Below are 17,825 nucleotides of genomic sequence, written 5' to 3'. Positions count from 1 at the left end.
CTATAAAGTCCCACTCCGTAGCATTCAATGCTACAGGACAGAACAATGCCCTTCTGCGCAGTTCCCGTCCACTTGCCTGATCGGGCTGCTAATGACGTCCCATCCGTCGTGCGCCGCTATGACGGTCTGCAACGTTCCGCCCCGCAACATTTAATGTTGCAGAGTGGGACAATGCCCCTCTGCGCCGTTCATGACTTCGTTCACTGGAGCTGGCGCCTAGCGAAAGAAAACACTTGAGTGGATGTCAATAAATGTGCTTTGGACAAGTCATGTCAAATCTGTCCCTGCGACCAGTGGGGTTGGTCGCGGGTTTATGCGATGACGTAGGGAGACTAGTCACGTAGGCGTTATACTGGTCGCTGGAGCCATATAGTCGCACGATTGACCAGTTTTTGGGAAATATACACCTCTAATCGTTAAGTCCTTGATGAGGCCCATTAGTTAGGGTACCCTTTTATTCAATACACCGATAGTAGCCCCCATGTCTCCCCGTGACTGTGGTCTGGCTTGGTCGTGCCACTTGGGTCCTGGGCAAACGTAGTTCGCCTAAGGAATGGTTGTTGACGCCGTTAGTCCTCAAAGTTCAACTCTAAACTTCGCATCACGTGGGGAGGTTTAAGAATCCTGAGAGAGAAAAGAGGGTACGAGACAGAGACATTGATTGCCGCTGGACCTGAAAGACTCTTGGTTCCTTCTGTGCATCCCTCGGGTTCCTTTTGTGCCGCCTTGTTGTTTGGTGCCCTGATCACTAGGTTCCGTAGTGGCTGTCAAGTGTGATCACGTGCTGTGGTCGGAGAACCAATCTGTCGGGAGTTCGTTGCTGGTCGGGAAGTCCTACAAAATAGGGAGTCTAGTTCTTTGAATTTGAGAATTTACAGGTCGTATTCCACGCTCGTCCAGAAGGTCCTACAAAATAGAGAAATATGCCCATTTTCGAGCGACCCTACACATAGAACTTGCGCAACATGACGATATTCCAGGACTTGTGTAATTCAAGACCGTCCTCCATGGCTAACTTGACCACACCAGGTCGGGTGATATTGACCACTTTGTAGTGCCCTCCCACTTGGGGGAGAGGGGGGGGAGAGTTTATTTCGACCGGCTTTTTTCTGAATTTGCCTAAGGACGAGGTCGCCTACGACCAGTGTTCGTTCTCGTACCTTCACCCTCCCACTTTGTTAAATGTTTCTTAAAGATCTGCGACTAGGTCTGTCTTGGTCTTGCTCTTGACGACCACATCGTTTATGTATGCCTCGATGTTTCTTCCGGGCTATGGTCGGAGAACGAGTTGAATACACCGTTGGTAAGTAACGCCGACGCTTTTTAAGCTAAAAGGCATTTTTACATTGCAAAAGACACCAAAGGGTATAACAAAAGCTGTTTTTTCCTCATCTTCCCTATACATACTAATCTGATGGTACCCCGATCGAGCATCTAAGAAACATAACAGATCATTACCTGCAGTTGAGTCAACTAGTTGATCGATTCAGGGAAGTGGGAAAAGATCTTTTGGGCACGCCATGTTGAGGTCGGTGAAGTCAACGCACATTCTCTACTTACCATTGTGCTTTCGGACCATGACTAAGTTAGCCAGTCATTTTAGGTACTGCACCTTCCGGATGAAGCCTGCTTCTAGGAGCTTATCGATCTCCTGACGAAGTGCTTCCTTCCGGTCGATCGCGAACCGACATGCCATCTGCTCTACTGGTCATGCGTCTGGTCGCATAGACAACTTGTGCTCGATCACATCTCTGGGGACTCCGGACATATCAGACGGACTCCATGAAAAGACGTTCTCGTTCGCCTAGAGGAAGATGATGAGCACGAGTTCCTATTTAGGGTCTAGCATGGTCCTTATCTGGATCGACTTGGTCGGGTCGGTGTCGTCCAGACTCACTGCCTTGAGCCGATCGTCTGGGTTGGGGATGACATGGACCTTTATTGGCCGCCCGTTGGGGTCAGCGGTTACAGACTACGACTCGGGAGTCAGTTCGACCATGTCGAGGCTCCTATTGTCGCAGTGCAGAGCTGTTTTGGTGTTCCAAACAACGGTGATGGCCCCTGTTCGCCAAGGGATTTTGATCGCTTGGTATGCGCAGTGGGTAATGGCCATAAACTCGTTGGTCATCCGAGAATTGCGTTATACGTAGTCCCGAAGTCGACCACATCGAAAAGGACCCTTTCGATTATGAGGTTTTCCAACGAGCCGAAGGTGATGATGGGTAGCTCGATTTGCCCTAGAGGCTTGGCCGAGGAGCCCAGGGTGATCCCGAAGAATGGTGGAGACGGCTTCAACGAGTTTCTCGGAATCTACAGGGCGTCCAATGCGTCGGCGAAGAGGAGGTTGATCGATCTTCCTCCGTATATGAGCATGCAACCCAGGCGGATATTCTGCACCATGGGTTCGACCACGAGGGGGTAGCGACCAGGGCGTCTGATGCATGCGAGGTGGTCGGCATGGTTGAAAGTGAGTGGGACATCCGACCACTTCAGGCGCGGTCTCGGGTCTAATGCGGCTGCTCACATCTCCCGTACCACCAACTTGTATTCCCTATTGGAGGAATATGTCGTGGTGCCTTTGAAGATGTGATGGACCATGTGATCAACCTGTTTGTATCCTAGTGCCGACTGGTCAGGGGCGGTCCCGTCCTTATGGTCATTGCCGTGCTTGTGTTAGCACTCTACGAGCTCCTGGTCGATGATGCCTCGCACGACCTTGCACTCGATCAGGTCATGGGCGTCTGTACGGTGGATTGGACAGTAGCCTTGACCCTTTTTCCCGTCTTTCTTTTCGAAGCACCGTGTGTTAGGCCGGTTTGCTCGATCGCCAAGACCTCGAGAGGTCCGGTGTTGCGCTTGCTCTTCTTGTCCTTCCGGTCGATCCCTTTAGAAGGGGCGAGCCGGTCAGGTGCAGGTCACGGCCTGGCGTCGATCTGTCGCTCTTGAGCCTCGATAGCCTAACGCAGTTGTCCGCAAGCTCAAAGAGCTTGGTTGTGCTTCGGATTATTCGGGTGGCCAGCTTCTCAACCATTTTCTAATTTTTGCCCCCCGCTTGAACGCTATGATCACGAATTCTCCCGTGATCCTTGGAATGGTGTTTCGACGTTCATTAAAACGTCATATGAAGTCTCGCAACGACTCACCTCGTCGCTGTCGGACCTCATATAGGTCATGCTCGACCCCTGGTCGGGTGTAGATCCTCTGAAAGTTGGAGAGGAACTGGTCGCACAGGTCCTCCTAGGAGTGAACCGACCCGTGGGGAGGTTCCTCAACCAAGAACAAACAAAATTGGTCAGGGTAGTAGGGAAGTAGTTGTCCATGACCTTCCTACGGCCTCTCGCAACCTGTACCATGGTGGTGTAGATCTGTAGGAACTCCTCCGAGTTGGTCGACCTATCAGACTTTTTGGCTAGGACTTCTTGTAACCTGGCAGATAGGGCGTTACACCCTATATTATAACGGGGAGCCACTTGTTGTTTGGCGGCGGCGTGCGCCCAGTGGGAGGTACGACGGTCTCAGTCTCCCAACACTGGGGTGGAGCCATCTGATGCCTCCCTGCAGAGGGAAGGTGTGCGGTAGGGTTGCTTGCCCCTTTCCTGCTCCCGCCGAGCCCTACCCTTCAGCTCTCTATTGGCCACCTGGCTTTGGATCACGCCACGGAGGTCACGTTGGCGTAGAGAGTTATGTAGGTCGGAGGGTTGGCTGTCGTGACATGACATTGGTCCACGGGTACTCTCTATTGTTAGGGGAGCACGAGACCTATTCCACTGTGGGTCCTGTCGTGACCCTTGCCAATCGTGACCCTCATCGGACCTTGCAATGGGCGCGGTGCATGTTGACGTGGTCTGGTGTCGGACGGTCTCAACCATGAGGGCGAGATCACGCAGCTATGGTGCCACAGACGAGCCCTCCGCTACAGGTACGGTGGGTGGCTGAGGAGGACCCACAGGGTCTATAGGTTTTGCGCCTGCGTCATGGTCTCATAGTCGAGACACTGGGCGTTTAGGTAGCGTGATAGCCTTGGCGACGCCGCCACCGTAGACTACGCCATGTGTAAGGGCTCCTCAGGACCGCACTGGGGATGTGGGAGATGTCTTGAAGCAAATGTCTATCCGACACCAGGCCGGTTTCCCTCTGGACGTAAAGCCAAGGGTTCGCCACCGGCGTTTGAGCCGTGGGGGCCTCTAGCGCCCCTGTTGCATAGTCCAACATGCAGACTTTGCGTTGAGTCTCGGAGCTCTCGGACTTCGGCTTGGTGTCGCATGCCTAAAGCACACTATGTTCATCCGAGTGATACCTCATGACGAACACCTCGCGACGGTTAGGGTCCTCGGCATGGGACTCAGCAGTTACCGTGGATTCAACGATGGGTGGCCTGGTCAAGTTTTTTCAAACTTGCTGAAACGACGAAACACGCTCCCCTATCTGGCACACCAAATATCTAGGGTTAATCCTTGACAATAATTCTAAGATATGCTGAACAGTTGGTGCATGAATGGTGTTTCAAGAACTGAATGTGTATGTAGAAAGTGAACTTGGAGACACATAGTAATATAGGTTCGGGCCTCCTGGAGGATAACAGCCATACGTCCTGTGTGTTATGAAGGATCTCAGTTGATTACAAATGATTTTCTAGCTGGTTGACAGACTTGATCTCTTTCATACAAACAGGGTCCTTATCCTTATATATCGAGTAGGAAGAAGAACTTACATATGGATCCAAATAGAAAACATCTACTCCTCCTAATATCTAACCCAAACTATCATTACAGAGGACAAAGCGTACCCACTTGCTCTGAAGGCTCCTTATATCATGTCGTTGTGCGCCGCCGTGCTTGCCTGCAAAGTCCCACTCCACAACATTCAATACTACGGGACAAGACAATGCCCTTCTGCGTCGTCCCCGTCCAATTGCCTGGTTGAGCTGCTGATGACATCCTATCCGTCGTGAGTCGTCGTGCCGGTTTGTATCGTTTCGCCCCGTAGCATTTATTGTTGTGTTGTGGGACAATACCCCTCTGTGCCGTCTATAACTTTGTACACTGGAGCTGACGCCTAGGGAAAGAAAACACTTGAATGAATGCCAATGAATATACTATGGACAGGTCGTGTCAAATATGTCACTATGACCTATGGGGCTGGTCGTGGGTTTATGCGATAACGTAAGGAGACTGGTCACATAGGTGTTATACTGGTCGCTGGAGCCATATCTTAGTCGCACAATCGACCAGTTTTGGGTAAATATACACCTCTAGTTGTGAAGTCCTCGATGGGACCCGTTAGTCAGGGTACCCCTTTACTCAATATATCAACAATAATTAAATAATATAATATAACTCGGATAGCAAAAATATGGTAGTATAATCTTAGATGGAAGACCCATCGAACAGGTGTCAAATACCTATATGGTATGGTTCTAAAAGTGTCTATAACAAATCAATCATACATGGATTTTCTTGCTAACTTATTGCAACCTACACGGAAACTTCAGAGCAGAACGCACCGGAATATCCAGTGTTTACGATTTTTGCAGAAAGTGCTCTGGATTGAAGTTTTTGATTTTGTGCTAACCTGGAGATATTTTGAAGTGTGAAGAAATATGTTTGCTTGTTTAACGGTCGATGGCGGGTGATTGGGGCTAAATGAGTGCTTGGTGCTGGATGATCAAGGAAAGCCGAACAGAGTCAAGCGTGATCCTAGCTATACACATAAAGGTCAACCAAAGCGTGAAACGGATGATGAAGACGGCGTGTTGACAAAGTCAAATGAAAGGGGTGCCGGTGCAAGTGATAAGACGGCTCAAGAAATCGTGAGCGAGAGAGATTCGTCGGCGGTCAAGATCGTAAGACAGAGGACATGGGTCATCATCGGAGCGTGCTAGGGTTTCACAGTTTAACCTCAAAACCGTGGGAGAATTGGAGGAGTACGTGGCATCATCGTAAAACTTGCGTCGATGCAAAAGCAAGTCGTGAAGGCGCTGAGACCGTCCGATGAATAGAGAAGAAAATAGACCAAAATACCGTTAGCGGTAGGTAAGAGTGTATTAAAAGAGAGGTATTTTATAAAAAAGTTAGGAAACTTAGAGTTAAGTTTTCTAAGTATATAAATAGAGGAGTAGGACTATAATGGAGGAAAAACCAGCTATTTGAGCCCCTTTTGCTACCTATATGAGAGTATTGTGCTAGGATTTTAAAAGAGAGGAAGATGAGTGCTTAGCCTATGTAATACGTGAGAGTTTAAAGAGAAAAACCTTTATAATTCGACTAAAATAGGGATGCCATCTTTGTGTAATGAAATTTATTTTATTTCATATACTAGAATTACTCTCCTTTTAGTTTCTCTCTTGGTTCTCTTGGCTTGTGTGTTTTCTTCTTTGGTGTTGATTTTCGTTTTTTTAGCTGAAATTTTAATACCTTAGGAGGGTATTCTTCTAGATGCTAAAGACATAAAATTCATATACACATGCATATGTGATAGGACCTTAAATCCCCTTACTATTAGACCATCATCTTGAAAATCTTCTTCACCTGATGTTCATCTTTTGATCCTTGAGTGATCTTTTCTCAAGATTCAACTTTTGTATAGGGATGAATCATGGATTGGTTTATTGTAGAACTTAGTGTTTGGTTCCAACCATGAGATCCACCTTTTGTTGAATCTTCTAGTTTGGTTCTTGATCTTTCTTCGAAATTTTCGAAATTTCTAAGTATGAGTAGTTTTTTCATTACGTATTTGTGTTACGTTTTGTTATGATTCTCTTATGGAGATACGTTGGATGTTTGAATATAAGAAGACTATCAATTTCGTAAAAAAATTGTTGAGGCGTATATTTACCATCCTCTAATCGCGATTCTCAATCCTACCGTTGGACTAAACACACCTCACTATAACCTTATTCTCCTGAGATAATCAAGTGAAAACAATACACAATACGTATGGCTATTATCATTAGATAAACCTAAAACTATAAAAATCCTATGTTAAGATCTCCGATACGTAACTAGACAATTAGATATCAGAGATTGGAACCTATATAAATCTCGTGTTCAAATCTTCGATACACAGTAGACATCCAGATATCCTACTAATTTGCATTGTCGGTTTAATCGCCGACACTACCCCGTGTCTAATTATCTTAGGTTAGGAGGGGCCATTGATATATATATATATATATATATATATATATATATATATATATATCACAAAGTGTACAGCAGCGTGCATACACCGTATTTCCAAGACCAAATAGCTAGTTGGATTTGAACTCTAACCAATCAATCGACAACATCAGCGAGTAGCAGCACTTATCCTAGTTCCCTTCTTCGACATGGTACCCAACACTGAGACTAGAGAAATCATCCTATATACATATCTGGTTATATGATTGCATCAGATGCATATATGCGGCTGCCGTATGGCGGTATATCTGTATATGTTCATATACGTACATGTATATCGCAATGGCCAGTTCATATAGTAGCCATCCAATCATGTGTCTATCCGAGGATCGATCATTCTCTTTGCTAATGGATAAGCATCGGCGACGTCGTCAAGAGGTAGCTACCTCTGATCGGTATGCTTGGACAGCTAATGGCAACATGCCCGTTTCCGGAAGGCCTAGCTGATTAGCTCATTATAATACAGTACTCCATTTAAAATATAGAACGCGGTTTGCCTTGACACAGTCTTTAAAATTAAACTTTGTCTGCTTATTTCTCTTATTGTATATTGTAGATAGCAAGAAAATTATACTCATAGGAAAGTACATTCAAATACGAATTTAAAGTACCATATTTGTGTCACAAGTCTGCATATTGTTAGATTAATTGCTGTTCAAAGATTAGAAAGTTTGAATATTGAAATGCGTACGTGTCTTATAAATAGAAATATAGGTAGTACTAATTAGGTCAAATGGCAGGTACTCTGATTACTTAATTAGTGGTGATACTAGTAATATGATAGCCACTACTCATCACTAAGGTAGCTAAGATGCATGCATATATAGTACGGTTGGGGCCGGCCTAATCAATTGCTATTTTGTTTGCTTAGAGTATGGACGGTGCGTTCCAATATATAATTTAGATAAGCTTATAATTTTCTTCAGAAATACTCCCTTTCGCGCAAAGGGAAGGTAGCTAAGGTGCATGCATATATAGTACTTATTATGCATGCACTGCTCATCACTAAGGTAGCTAAGATGCATGCATATATAGTACACATTATGTCTCGCTCATTCCAAACCGATGTGCAAAGGAATTATTTGATTGACATTGTCTGGTGAGAAAAAATCAACAAGAATTATTAGAGTTAAGTATTTCTATCTCTAAATATTCATAAAGTTGAAGCGCTAGTAGGTATTTAGATGATCTACAGTAACTTATTTTTATTTTAAATAAAAACAAAGACTTAAACCACTTTATCTTAACCTCTAATATTAAAATATGACGTGAAATTAACATCTGAAGCTACCAAACACGGTCTATCCTGCATTGCTCTCAATAATTTTTCTCCAGACGAGCGATCTAACCAGCCGGCCCATGAACGATGGACCAGCAAGTCCATGCTCGTAGCCCCGGAGGTCAAACGGTCCCAAAAACCATGGCATATATAATTCACCCCAGCATTTAATGCATTTGCACAGGTCGGCCGGGGCAGCCCGCTGGTATATAACCAGGGCAGTTTGACCACATGGCAGCTCCTATATTATCCGCAGCTATAGCTTGCCTAGCTGGGTAGCTAGTAGCTAGGCGGTTTTGTGTTGTCTGCATTTACCAGTCGACTTGGGGTAAATTAGTCGAGTGAGGAAAATTTTCACTATTACTTGCGCATATATGATTTATTAAAATTATTTATTTATATTATTTATGAGTTGGAGAGAGGAATCAATAAATAAATAGATATCATGTGAGATAGATAAGTAACTAAGATAAATTATAGGGTCCCTAAATTATATGTCCAATACATTCGGACTTGTATTTCCCGATTAGTCAATTAACTATACCATAACTATGCCAAGACTGCTTCATGATCCAAGAGACCAAGAAGCATAACACAGTTAACTGTGCTGGTTGTAAACCAGATAACTATAAACGATTGAGATAAGTTATACGCTTATAAGTACATGTCGACTTACATTTCCACATTAATCAAACTGCTTCATGATCCAGGAATTGACCACGCCTGTTGTAAACCAGGAAACCATAATTTCTGTATCAAATGGTTTTTTATTGTCTTCTAAAAAAACTTGCTTGCTTTCTGATGTTGACTTCATTGACAACTCAACCTCTCCTTATATGTTGTTATTTTCGCCCACTTGTTTTTTAAGCAATTAATTAGCAACGTTTTGGTATGAGTTTCATTTAAACTACAACTAGCGGCTTGCCAACTTGGTAGGGTAAATCTGCTGGAGTGCAAATTTCATGGATCGATGCTTCATGTAGTTGGGAGAAAGAGGAAGAAAGGATGGTATCATTTGTATTTTACGAGTTCTAGTTGCAACCCAGAAATATAGTCCTTCTCGGAATCAACCCTTTTAATATGAAAACACGTGAATTAAAATTCAAATTCATGCGTTCCAAACAAATCCCACGATTCCTTCAACCGCAGTAATACTTACTCGCTTACTGCGAATGGAAACGCACTAAAAAAAACGAAGGTTGCAAGAACATAAAAAAAAAATTGCATGAGAGAGAGAGAGAGCAACCATGGTAAATCACTACCATATAGCGTGTAATTTAAATTGGCACGAACCAAGGCGGTTTAGCGGAGACGTACCGTAGGCTTTCCTCCACTTTTCGAAGTAGGGGAAGATCCTCTTGCAGTAGTCGTCGAAGCCGTCCTTGACGAAGTCCCGGCCGCCGGCCTCCGCCTCCGTCGCCGCCGCGGCCACCCTCGCCTGCATCTCGGGGAGGTTCCCCGACAGGAACGACGACGGCGGCGGCCCGTCGATCCCCTGCCGCCGGAAGGCCTCGGCGACGCGCCGCGGCCGCTGCAGCCACGCGGCGGCGGCGGCGCTAATGCAGAGCAGCACCGCCGCGGCGAGGGTGCACGACCCTGCCAGCACGAGGGGCAGTAAGCTCTCCATGCCTAGCAAGCTCTCTCTTCTCTCTCCGGCCAGCAAGTGTGTAAGCGTGCTGCCTCCTCTCGCGGGTGTAGCTTATAAAGCCTAGCGTGTGGTTAGGCTTATGGTGCAGCCAGACGTAGCCTACTGAGGTAACTATTGACCATCTGTAAAATTTCTACGAAATTCCTTGTTTGGAACAAATGGCATTCACTCCAACATAAATGGCATCACAACTTCTTAAATCGAAAGAATTATGCTACTAATACTTAATACAGAGTTGTAAGCGGAGTAGCAATGCGAAAAGGAAGAATAATGACCCAAACATTTTGGTCCTGGAGAGTAGAGACCTCACACGTGTCCATGCATGACGCGAGAAATGGTATTTTCCATGGTATTCGTCTTTTTTATTGTAAATATTATATTATCTTAGTTATTTTTTAAGATCGTTAGATATGATATAACTATCTAAATTATCATATTTTTTTATAATCTACTAATTCCTACCATATAAATCTCTCTCTTATTTTATCCTACCACATAAACTCGATGGAACACCGATAGTCTTTCAACACCTTAGCAGGCGGCACCCCTTCGTCTTGCCATCCCACCTACCACTTGCCACCATCATCAGTCAGCAAACCTCCCAACATCCCTCTAGACACGTCGGCATACATGATCCTCACCTCAGAACCCTAACCCAAAAATCTCCAGCCCTAACCCCTGATACCTATGATGAGATGTAGCAAAACCGTTTCCATTTGGTCCTAGGCAATAACTAGCGTGGTAGGCCCAGAGTGGCGGCAGAGCATATCGGAACGACTTTGTGTGTTCGTTAATGCGTGTGTCAAACGAGTAGGTTTTGCAGTTTTGTCGCATTAAATTTGATTCTTTCTGCATATTCTATCGGCCCATGGTCTCACAAATGTGCATGATTAGACAAGTGTCGCTAAACAAAAAAACTCCACGAAAATAATTAGTGACATGATGGCCTTATTAATTGTTTAATCATATAGTGGTGGAGTCAATCAATCTAGCAATCAGTGAGGAGTATAAACATATTAACCTATTTCGAGTTGCGTCGTTGGAATATTAAGAACAATATTCGATTTTCGGAAAGTCAATTTGAGCGTCTGGCGTGTTTGAGTTGCGAGGATAGATGGGAACGTTTCCTATTTCAGGTCATTGTACGAGTCATGATCGAGCATATCAGCCATTCAAAATTAAAAGTGCAGGAAAACAGATTACTTGACTGTGCTACATTTAACGTGGCCAATTTTTCTAAATGGTGTAGCGTGTGCGTCTTAAATATAATTTAAATTCCCATCTCACCATCGTCATCGAGATAGTAGAACTCAACACACCGTGCGACTTCACAATGTTTGGTTTTCCAAAAGTTATTCAAGTGAGTGGCGTGTTTAAGTTGCAAGGATGGAGAGGAACCCAAACCAGCTTGATAATTCAGGCCATATGTATGACCGTCCATATAGTCACTAAAAAGGGAAAAAATATGTGGAAAAACACCTTAGTGGTCGGTGCTGTATTCAACCTAATCAATTTTTAAACATGATTTCAGACGATTGGTGTGAACATGTGTGAATGAGTGACGGCTGCTGTAGTTTGGGCTTTGTGGTTAGACCATCTCCAACAGCTACCTCAAATTTTCATCCTCAAAACACTATTACAGTATCCCCTATCACTATTACAGCATCCCTTATTTTTTCTACTGTAGCAGCACTGTATCACTGGATAGAGGATCTGTTAGAGATAGATTTCCAGTGCTACAGTAGACCGTAAAACACTGTAACACTAGAAAAGGGAGATTTGAGGTCTCTCTTGGAGATGGCCTTAGCGGTGGTGGCTTTCTAGCTAGGATTTGTCTGCGAGACGGTGAGTGCGAATGTAAGGGGGGAATCGCTTCCGACATAGATTAAATTAGCATGGGGACGAGGTGAACCAATAACAACGCTGGGTGACATATCCAAACGTCTGAAAAATGTAATGGTACCTTTGCTACGGTGGAGCCAGGAACATTTTTGGCCGGTTACGAAGGAGATGGAGGTGATCCGTATTAGAATTTCTGAACTGAATGCAAGCCACCCTATTGGAAATATGGCGGAAATCAATAACCTACTTAGTCGGATGGGTGAGCTCCTTTAACGCGAAGATACAATGGCTAAAGGAGGGCGACCGAAACACCAAGTATTTTTCATCGACAGGCTGCATGGGGAGCAAAAGAAGAACAAAATTAAAAGATGAGTAAATTTCGTAAACTATATTATAATTGTCAAAAATATCATAAAACTATATTTTTCTCTCTCATATTTTATAAAACTACACTATTTTGCATCACTTTATCAAAAACTACACTTATTTTGGTTTAACTATCATAAAACTATATTTTTCTCCTCCTATTTCACAAACCACACTTTCTTCAACCTAACATTTGTATCTTTTATGTGCATATGCATATCACAAAGACAATCAAAAGAAATGTAGTTTTGTGATAAAGTAATTTAAAATGAGTATGGTTTTGTAAAATAAGAGATAAAAAAATAGTTGGATTATACACTGAGGACAGAAAAGAGATGGAAGATATGACGAGAAGCTATTTAAGGCTCTGTATAGCAAAGACAATGCTGCCCTACCGGATACTCTGGTTAGTATGGTTCAGCCAAAGTAACAGAGGAGATAAATAATGGTTTATGCAGAACGTTTTCGGATGATGAAATTTCAGATGCATTGTTCCGGGGCCGGATGGGTTTCCTGCCCGGTTTTTTCAGAAGAATTGGGAAGTTCTTCGTAATGACGTTATCAGAGCAGTGAGAAAGTTCTTTGAAGAAGGGATCATGCCGGATGGAGTCGATGATACCGCTATTGTTCTTATTCCAGCAAATAATAAGCCGGAGGAGCTCAAATATTTTAGACCCATCAGTTATACAATGTGTTGTACAAAGTAGTATCCAAATACATGGTGAACAGATTGCGACCGTTTTTGCAAGATATCATATCTCCAACTCAAAGTTCTTTTACAACGGATCGTGAGATTACTGACAATGCACTGATAGCTTTCGAGTGCATTCATGCAATTCAAAAGGGAAGTGATTTAAGTAGGAAATTTTGTGCTTCCAAACAGGATCTAGTTAAAGCATATGATCGCGTGGATTGGATATTCTTGGAAGGAGTTCTAGTGCGGCAAGGCTTTCATCTAACTTGGATACAGAGGGTATGACATGTGTCACCACTGTGCGTGTTATAGTCCTAAGACATAAGTGGATAAGTATCCACTTTGAAGATAATTGGATGGCGGCAGCTGTTAGGACAGAGACTAGATTATAGATTAAAAAAAATAAAATATTAAGAAGGGACTAGATTTGAGACTAGTAACTAGATCTATTTTTTTTTGCTAGCTTATAATGATACGTGGATACTCCTCTGTACAGAGAGTAGAGATTATAATCCTAAACCAACTATAAATCATAATTTACCTAATTTATCTCTAAATAAATTAGAAACTAATCAAATTCTATCTTCTAATCTAAATCAAATTTAATTTCTACCAAACTTATCTCTTAAGACCATCTCCAATAGCTACCTCAAATTTTCATCCTCAAAATACTATTACAGCATCCCTTATCACTATTACAGCATCCCCTATCCCTAACACTGTAGCAGTACTGTATCACTGGATACAGACGCTGTTGGAGACGAATTTCCAGTGCTACAGTACACCACAAAGTACTGTAGCACTGAAATTTTCAGATTTGCAGATCCTGTTGGAGATGGCCTAATTAAATAGCAAGACTTAATTTTCTGCCATAACATGACGCGCTACAAGACCGTTATTTTTGTTTATGTGCATGAATAGTATTTCCTGCACGCAGACAATAACCTTTGCACATAACAATTTCACCTCTCTTTGCAAGACAGCTCGTCCTCGAGATGTGGTGACAGCCATGCCGTATTCTAAATTATTGTTCATGCGCATGAACAATACTGATGGTCTTGAAGAGCGAGTTATGTTATGGTAGGAGATCAAGACTTGTCATTTAATTAAGAGATAAGTTTAGTAGAAATTAGTTTTAATTTGGATTAGTAGATAGAGTTTAATTAGTTTTCAATTCAACTAAAAATAAATTAGGTAAGTTTGGATTTAAAGTTGATTTAGGATTGTAATCTCCTCTCTCTATAAAAAGGACATCCACGCATCATTGTAAAGCGAGAAAAAAAATAGATCAAGTTCCTAATCCCCTAATCTAGACTCCGCTCAATATTCTATCTCCTACCTAATTTGAAAACCTACTTTATTTCTTAATCCCTAAATCTGGATCCTTCCTTCTTAAATAGCCTACGGTTGTGCTGCTACAGGACTCGGTACTATTCATGTGAACAGTAACCTTTTGCCCTGCACTTGCCAACTCCATCCTCCTTTAATACATCTCGTCCTTGAGTTGAGGCAGAGGCCATGGCTGAAGTATTAGGAGGCCTCCATGTTGATGAGAGAGCTCGATGATAACATACTGGTCCCTTTGATGATGATCGCGCTTGATCACGTTAGACAAGTAGTGCTTCGGCCCCCATCTTGAGGAAGGGACATCAGCTCCACCACGAGTATTGTCTCCTACCTTGCTTGAGAAAAAGGATAGAAATGCTGATGTCCCCGTTGCTCGAAGAAGTATTAGGCAGCTGCTGCACATGTTATTCTCTACGCTACCTTATCCCCTCATTTTCCTTTCTCTTTTGAACACAACTTGTCTTCGAGTTGTGGCAGTGGTGTAGACATGAATTGGGTGATGTTGCAGCTGACGTCGTTGGAGACAGGCACAATTGGGATAGCAGAGGCGAAAAGAGGCTATGCTGCAGGCACGTGCGGCGCAAGCAGTAGGTCCGGGGGTGCCAAGGTCATTGCGGTTGGTGAGGCTAGTGGCAGCGCGAGCGCCGCTGAGTCCAACGTGGGTGTCGATGCCGAGATCGAGGCCAACATAGGCACGGGTGCCCAAACCAAGGCCGGCATGGGTCACACATGCGCTGGGGATGAGGTTGGCGCGGTGACGAAGAAGTGTGTATCGATCGGTAGTGGTACAGCCACCGTGGCGAACTCAAATGACGACGAGGATACGGTGACGCGCGGTGTCGTATACGAAGTCACCAATGGAGATGACTACCGGAAAGACGTGAGGGTGCGGTCCAATTTGGCGGAGGCTGCAACCACTTTTGCGAGTTGCTCCTTGAGGGCGGCAAGCTGAGCTGCAATCTTCGCATCCATTCGGGTGCCTAAGACCAAAATCTCTGATACCAAATATTATAGCCCTAATATCACAAGGGGGGATAAGCATCCGTTGGGAAGATAACTGGGCAGCGTCAGCTGCTAGTGGAGGGACTATACTATATATTACGAAGACATAATATTGATGGGAGACTAGATTAGAGGACTAGGAACTAGATCTATTTCTTTTTGCTTACTTACAATGATGCGTTGATGCCCCTTTATATAAAAATGAGATATTACAATCCTAAATCAACTCTAAATCCTAATTTACCTAATTTATTTCTAGCTAAACTGGAAACTAATCAAACTCTATCTCTTACTCCAAATCAAATCTAATTTCTATCAAACTTATCGCTTAATTAAATATCAAGTCTTGATCTTCTACCATAACATAACTCGCACTACAAGACCGTCAGTATTGTTCATATGTGTAAACTGTAATTCCTGCATGTGGATGGTAACCTTTGCACATAACAGTGTGTTACGCCATCCTCTTCAATGGTTCTCTTCTAGAAACTTTCGGACACTCGCGCAATGGAAAATGCAACTCCGCATGCCTCTATATATGCACTACCTATCTTAGACGTTTATCCTCCCTAACTGATACTCATCTATCTATTGATTTTCTCATCTACTCTATGATTTTTTTCACCGGCCTTTCAGCACGAATGTAAACGCAAATGAACGGTGTAGTCTCTGATAAGCTATGCTGGCCACATGCCATAGTGGCATTTTCGTGTTCACGGCTCGTGCGGTCCACCAAGGTAATCCTTTACCCCTTGCTTGTTCCTCTTCGTTGCTGACGGGTTGCCCAATATTCTGAATCGTGAGGTGAACCAAAAGCTTTACATGATCAGAAGGTTTGTCGTCGTGCACCGGGGATATCCCATCTTTTGTTTGCCGATGACACCTTGCTGTTTTTTTTAAAGCAGATACTGAGCAAGCAAGAGTAGTCAAATCTGCGCTGGATTTATATGAAAGATGTACTGGCCGACTGATAAGTCTGAATAAGTGTTCAATCATGTTTGGTGATAGATGCCAAGATGATGTTAAACAAGAAATTACAGATATCCTCGGCGTTGAGAAGGTCACTTTGGAGAAGTATTTGGGATTGCCAACACCAGAAGGGCGTATGAAAGCTGTGAGAGATTTCAGACTGTTAAAGCACGGTTTGCAAAAAGACTGACTGATTAGAATGATAAGCATCTATACTAGGGTGCTAAGGAGGTCCTTATCAAATTGGTAGCACAAGCTCTGCTTACATATGTGGTGTGTGTTTTCAAGTTGCCAGCTGGGTTTTGTGAAGAGTTTATGCAGATGATTCGTAATTTTTGGTGGGGAGATGAGGAGAACAAGAGGAAAGTCCATTGGATTGCATGGGAGAAAATGATCATGCCTAAAGCATGTGGAGGTCTTGGATTTCGAGACCTGAGACTATTCAATCAAGCTTTTGTTGCAAGACAGGCCTGGCGATTAATTTAGTATCCAGAGAGTTTATGCGCAAGATTGTTGAAAGCTAAATATTATCCGTCAGGTAAACTCATTGATACTGTGTTTAAAGCACATGCATCACCAACATGGAGAGGAATTGAACATGGGTTAGAGTTATTGAAGAAAGGTTTGGTCTGGCATGTTGGATCAGGTAGCAAAATTCGAATATGGAGAGACAAGTGGATTCCAAGAGAACCATCTCTACAGATTGGTCCAAGTAAGGTGCAGATTGAGGTGGGTGTCTCAGCTTATGAAACCTGATGCTCGTGAGTGGGATGAGAATCTTATCAAGAGTATTTTTTATTCTTATGATGTGTCTGAAATTCTTAGCATTCGCCTATCTAACCGGTCAGAGGATGATTTTTTAGCATGGCATTATGAAAAGACAGGGATATTTACTGTGCCCAGTGCTTACAAGCTTGTTTTGAGCCAAGTTATGGAAAGACAAGAACCGGGGTTAGGTAGCAACAATGCTGATGGTAGACAGAAAATATGGAGCACTGTATTGACTGCTAATGTTCCACAGAAAGTAAAGGTGTTTGCGTGGCGTCTTGCGCGCAATGGTTTGGCTACGCAGGTGAACTGTCGGAGAACACTTTCCCGATATGAAATATGCTTGGCTACGCAGGTGAACTGTCGGAGAACACTTTCCCGATATGAAATATGCTTGGCTAACTGTCTGAAGAAGTTAGAACAAGCATTCGACTTCTGCTGTGGCGTGCTTGGCATCTGCAGAATGATATCTGGTTGATATCCGACAACCTTCTGGTAGTGCATCTAAGATTGAAAAGGGCAAGCAGAAAATTGATGAGGGCGCAAAGAGAGAAGGTAGAATAGTTGGAGGGTGCACAGACCAACCTGCAACAGTAACACAGGCAAAATGGCAACCACCACCTCAAGGATGGTGTAAAATAAACTAGATATATTGTCTTGGTACGCTTTTTTTTAGACTACAGTGCAAATTAAGGTGAAGAGGGAAAAATACATGTAGAGGTAATTAAATAG

At 43.5% G+C, this 17,825-nt stretch overlaps 1 protein-coding gene across 1 annotated transcript in view; it reads right to left on the bottom strand.

Annotated features, from left to right (window-relative positions):
* The window catches only part of LOC133885780 (cytochrome P450 714D1-like), a 29,823-nt gene extending 19,547 nt beyond the window's left edge, over positions 1-10,276 (bottom strand). The window contains exon 1 of the mRNA XM_062325526.1: positions 9,775-10,276. Coding sequence (XP_062181510.1) covers positions 9,775-10,084 — 310 coding nt within the window. The 5' untranslated portion in view covers positions 10,085-10,276. The remainder of the gene's footprint in view (positions 1-9,774) is intronic.
* Positions 10,277-17,825: the final 7,549 nt, after the last annotated feature.

This window comes from Phragmites australis, chromosome 11, assembly GCF_958298935.1.
Source record: "Phragmites australis chromosome 11, lpPhrAust1.1, whole genome shotgun sequence".
Lineage (NCBI taxonomy): Eukaryota > Viridiplantae > Streptophyta > Magnoliopsida > Poales > Poaceae > Phragmites > Phragmites australis.
This window is presented reverse-complemented; position numbering and strand designations above follow the sequence as displayed.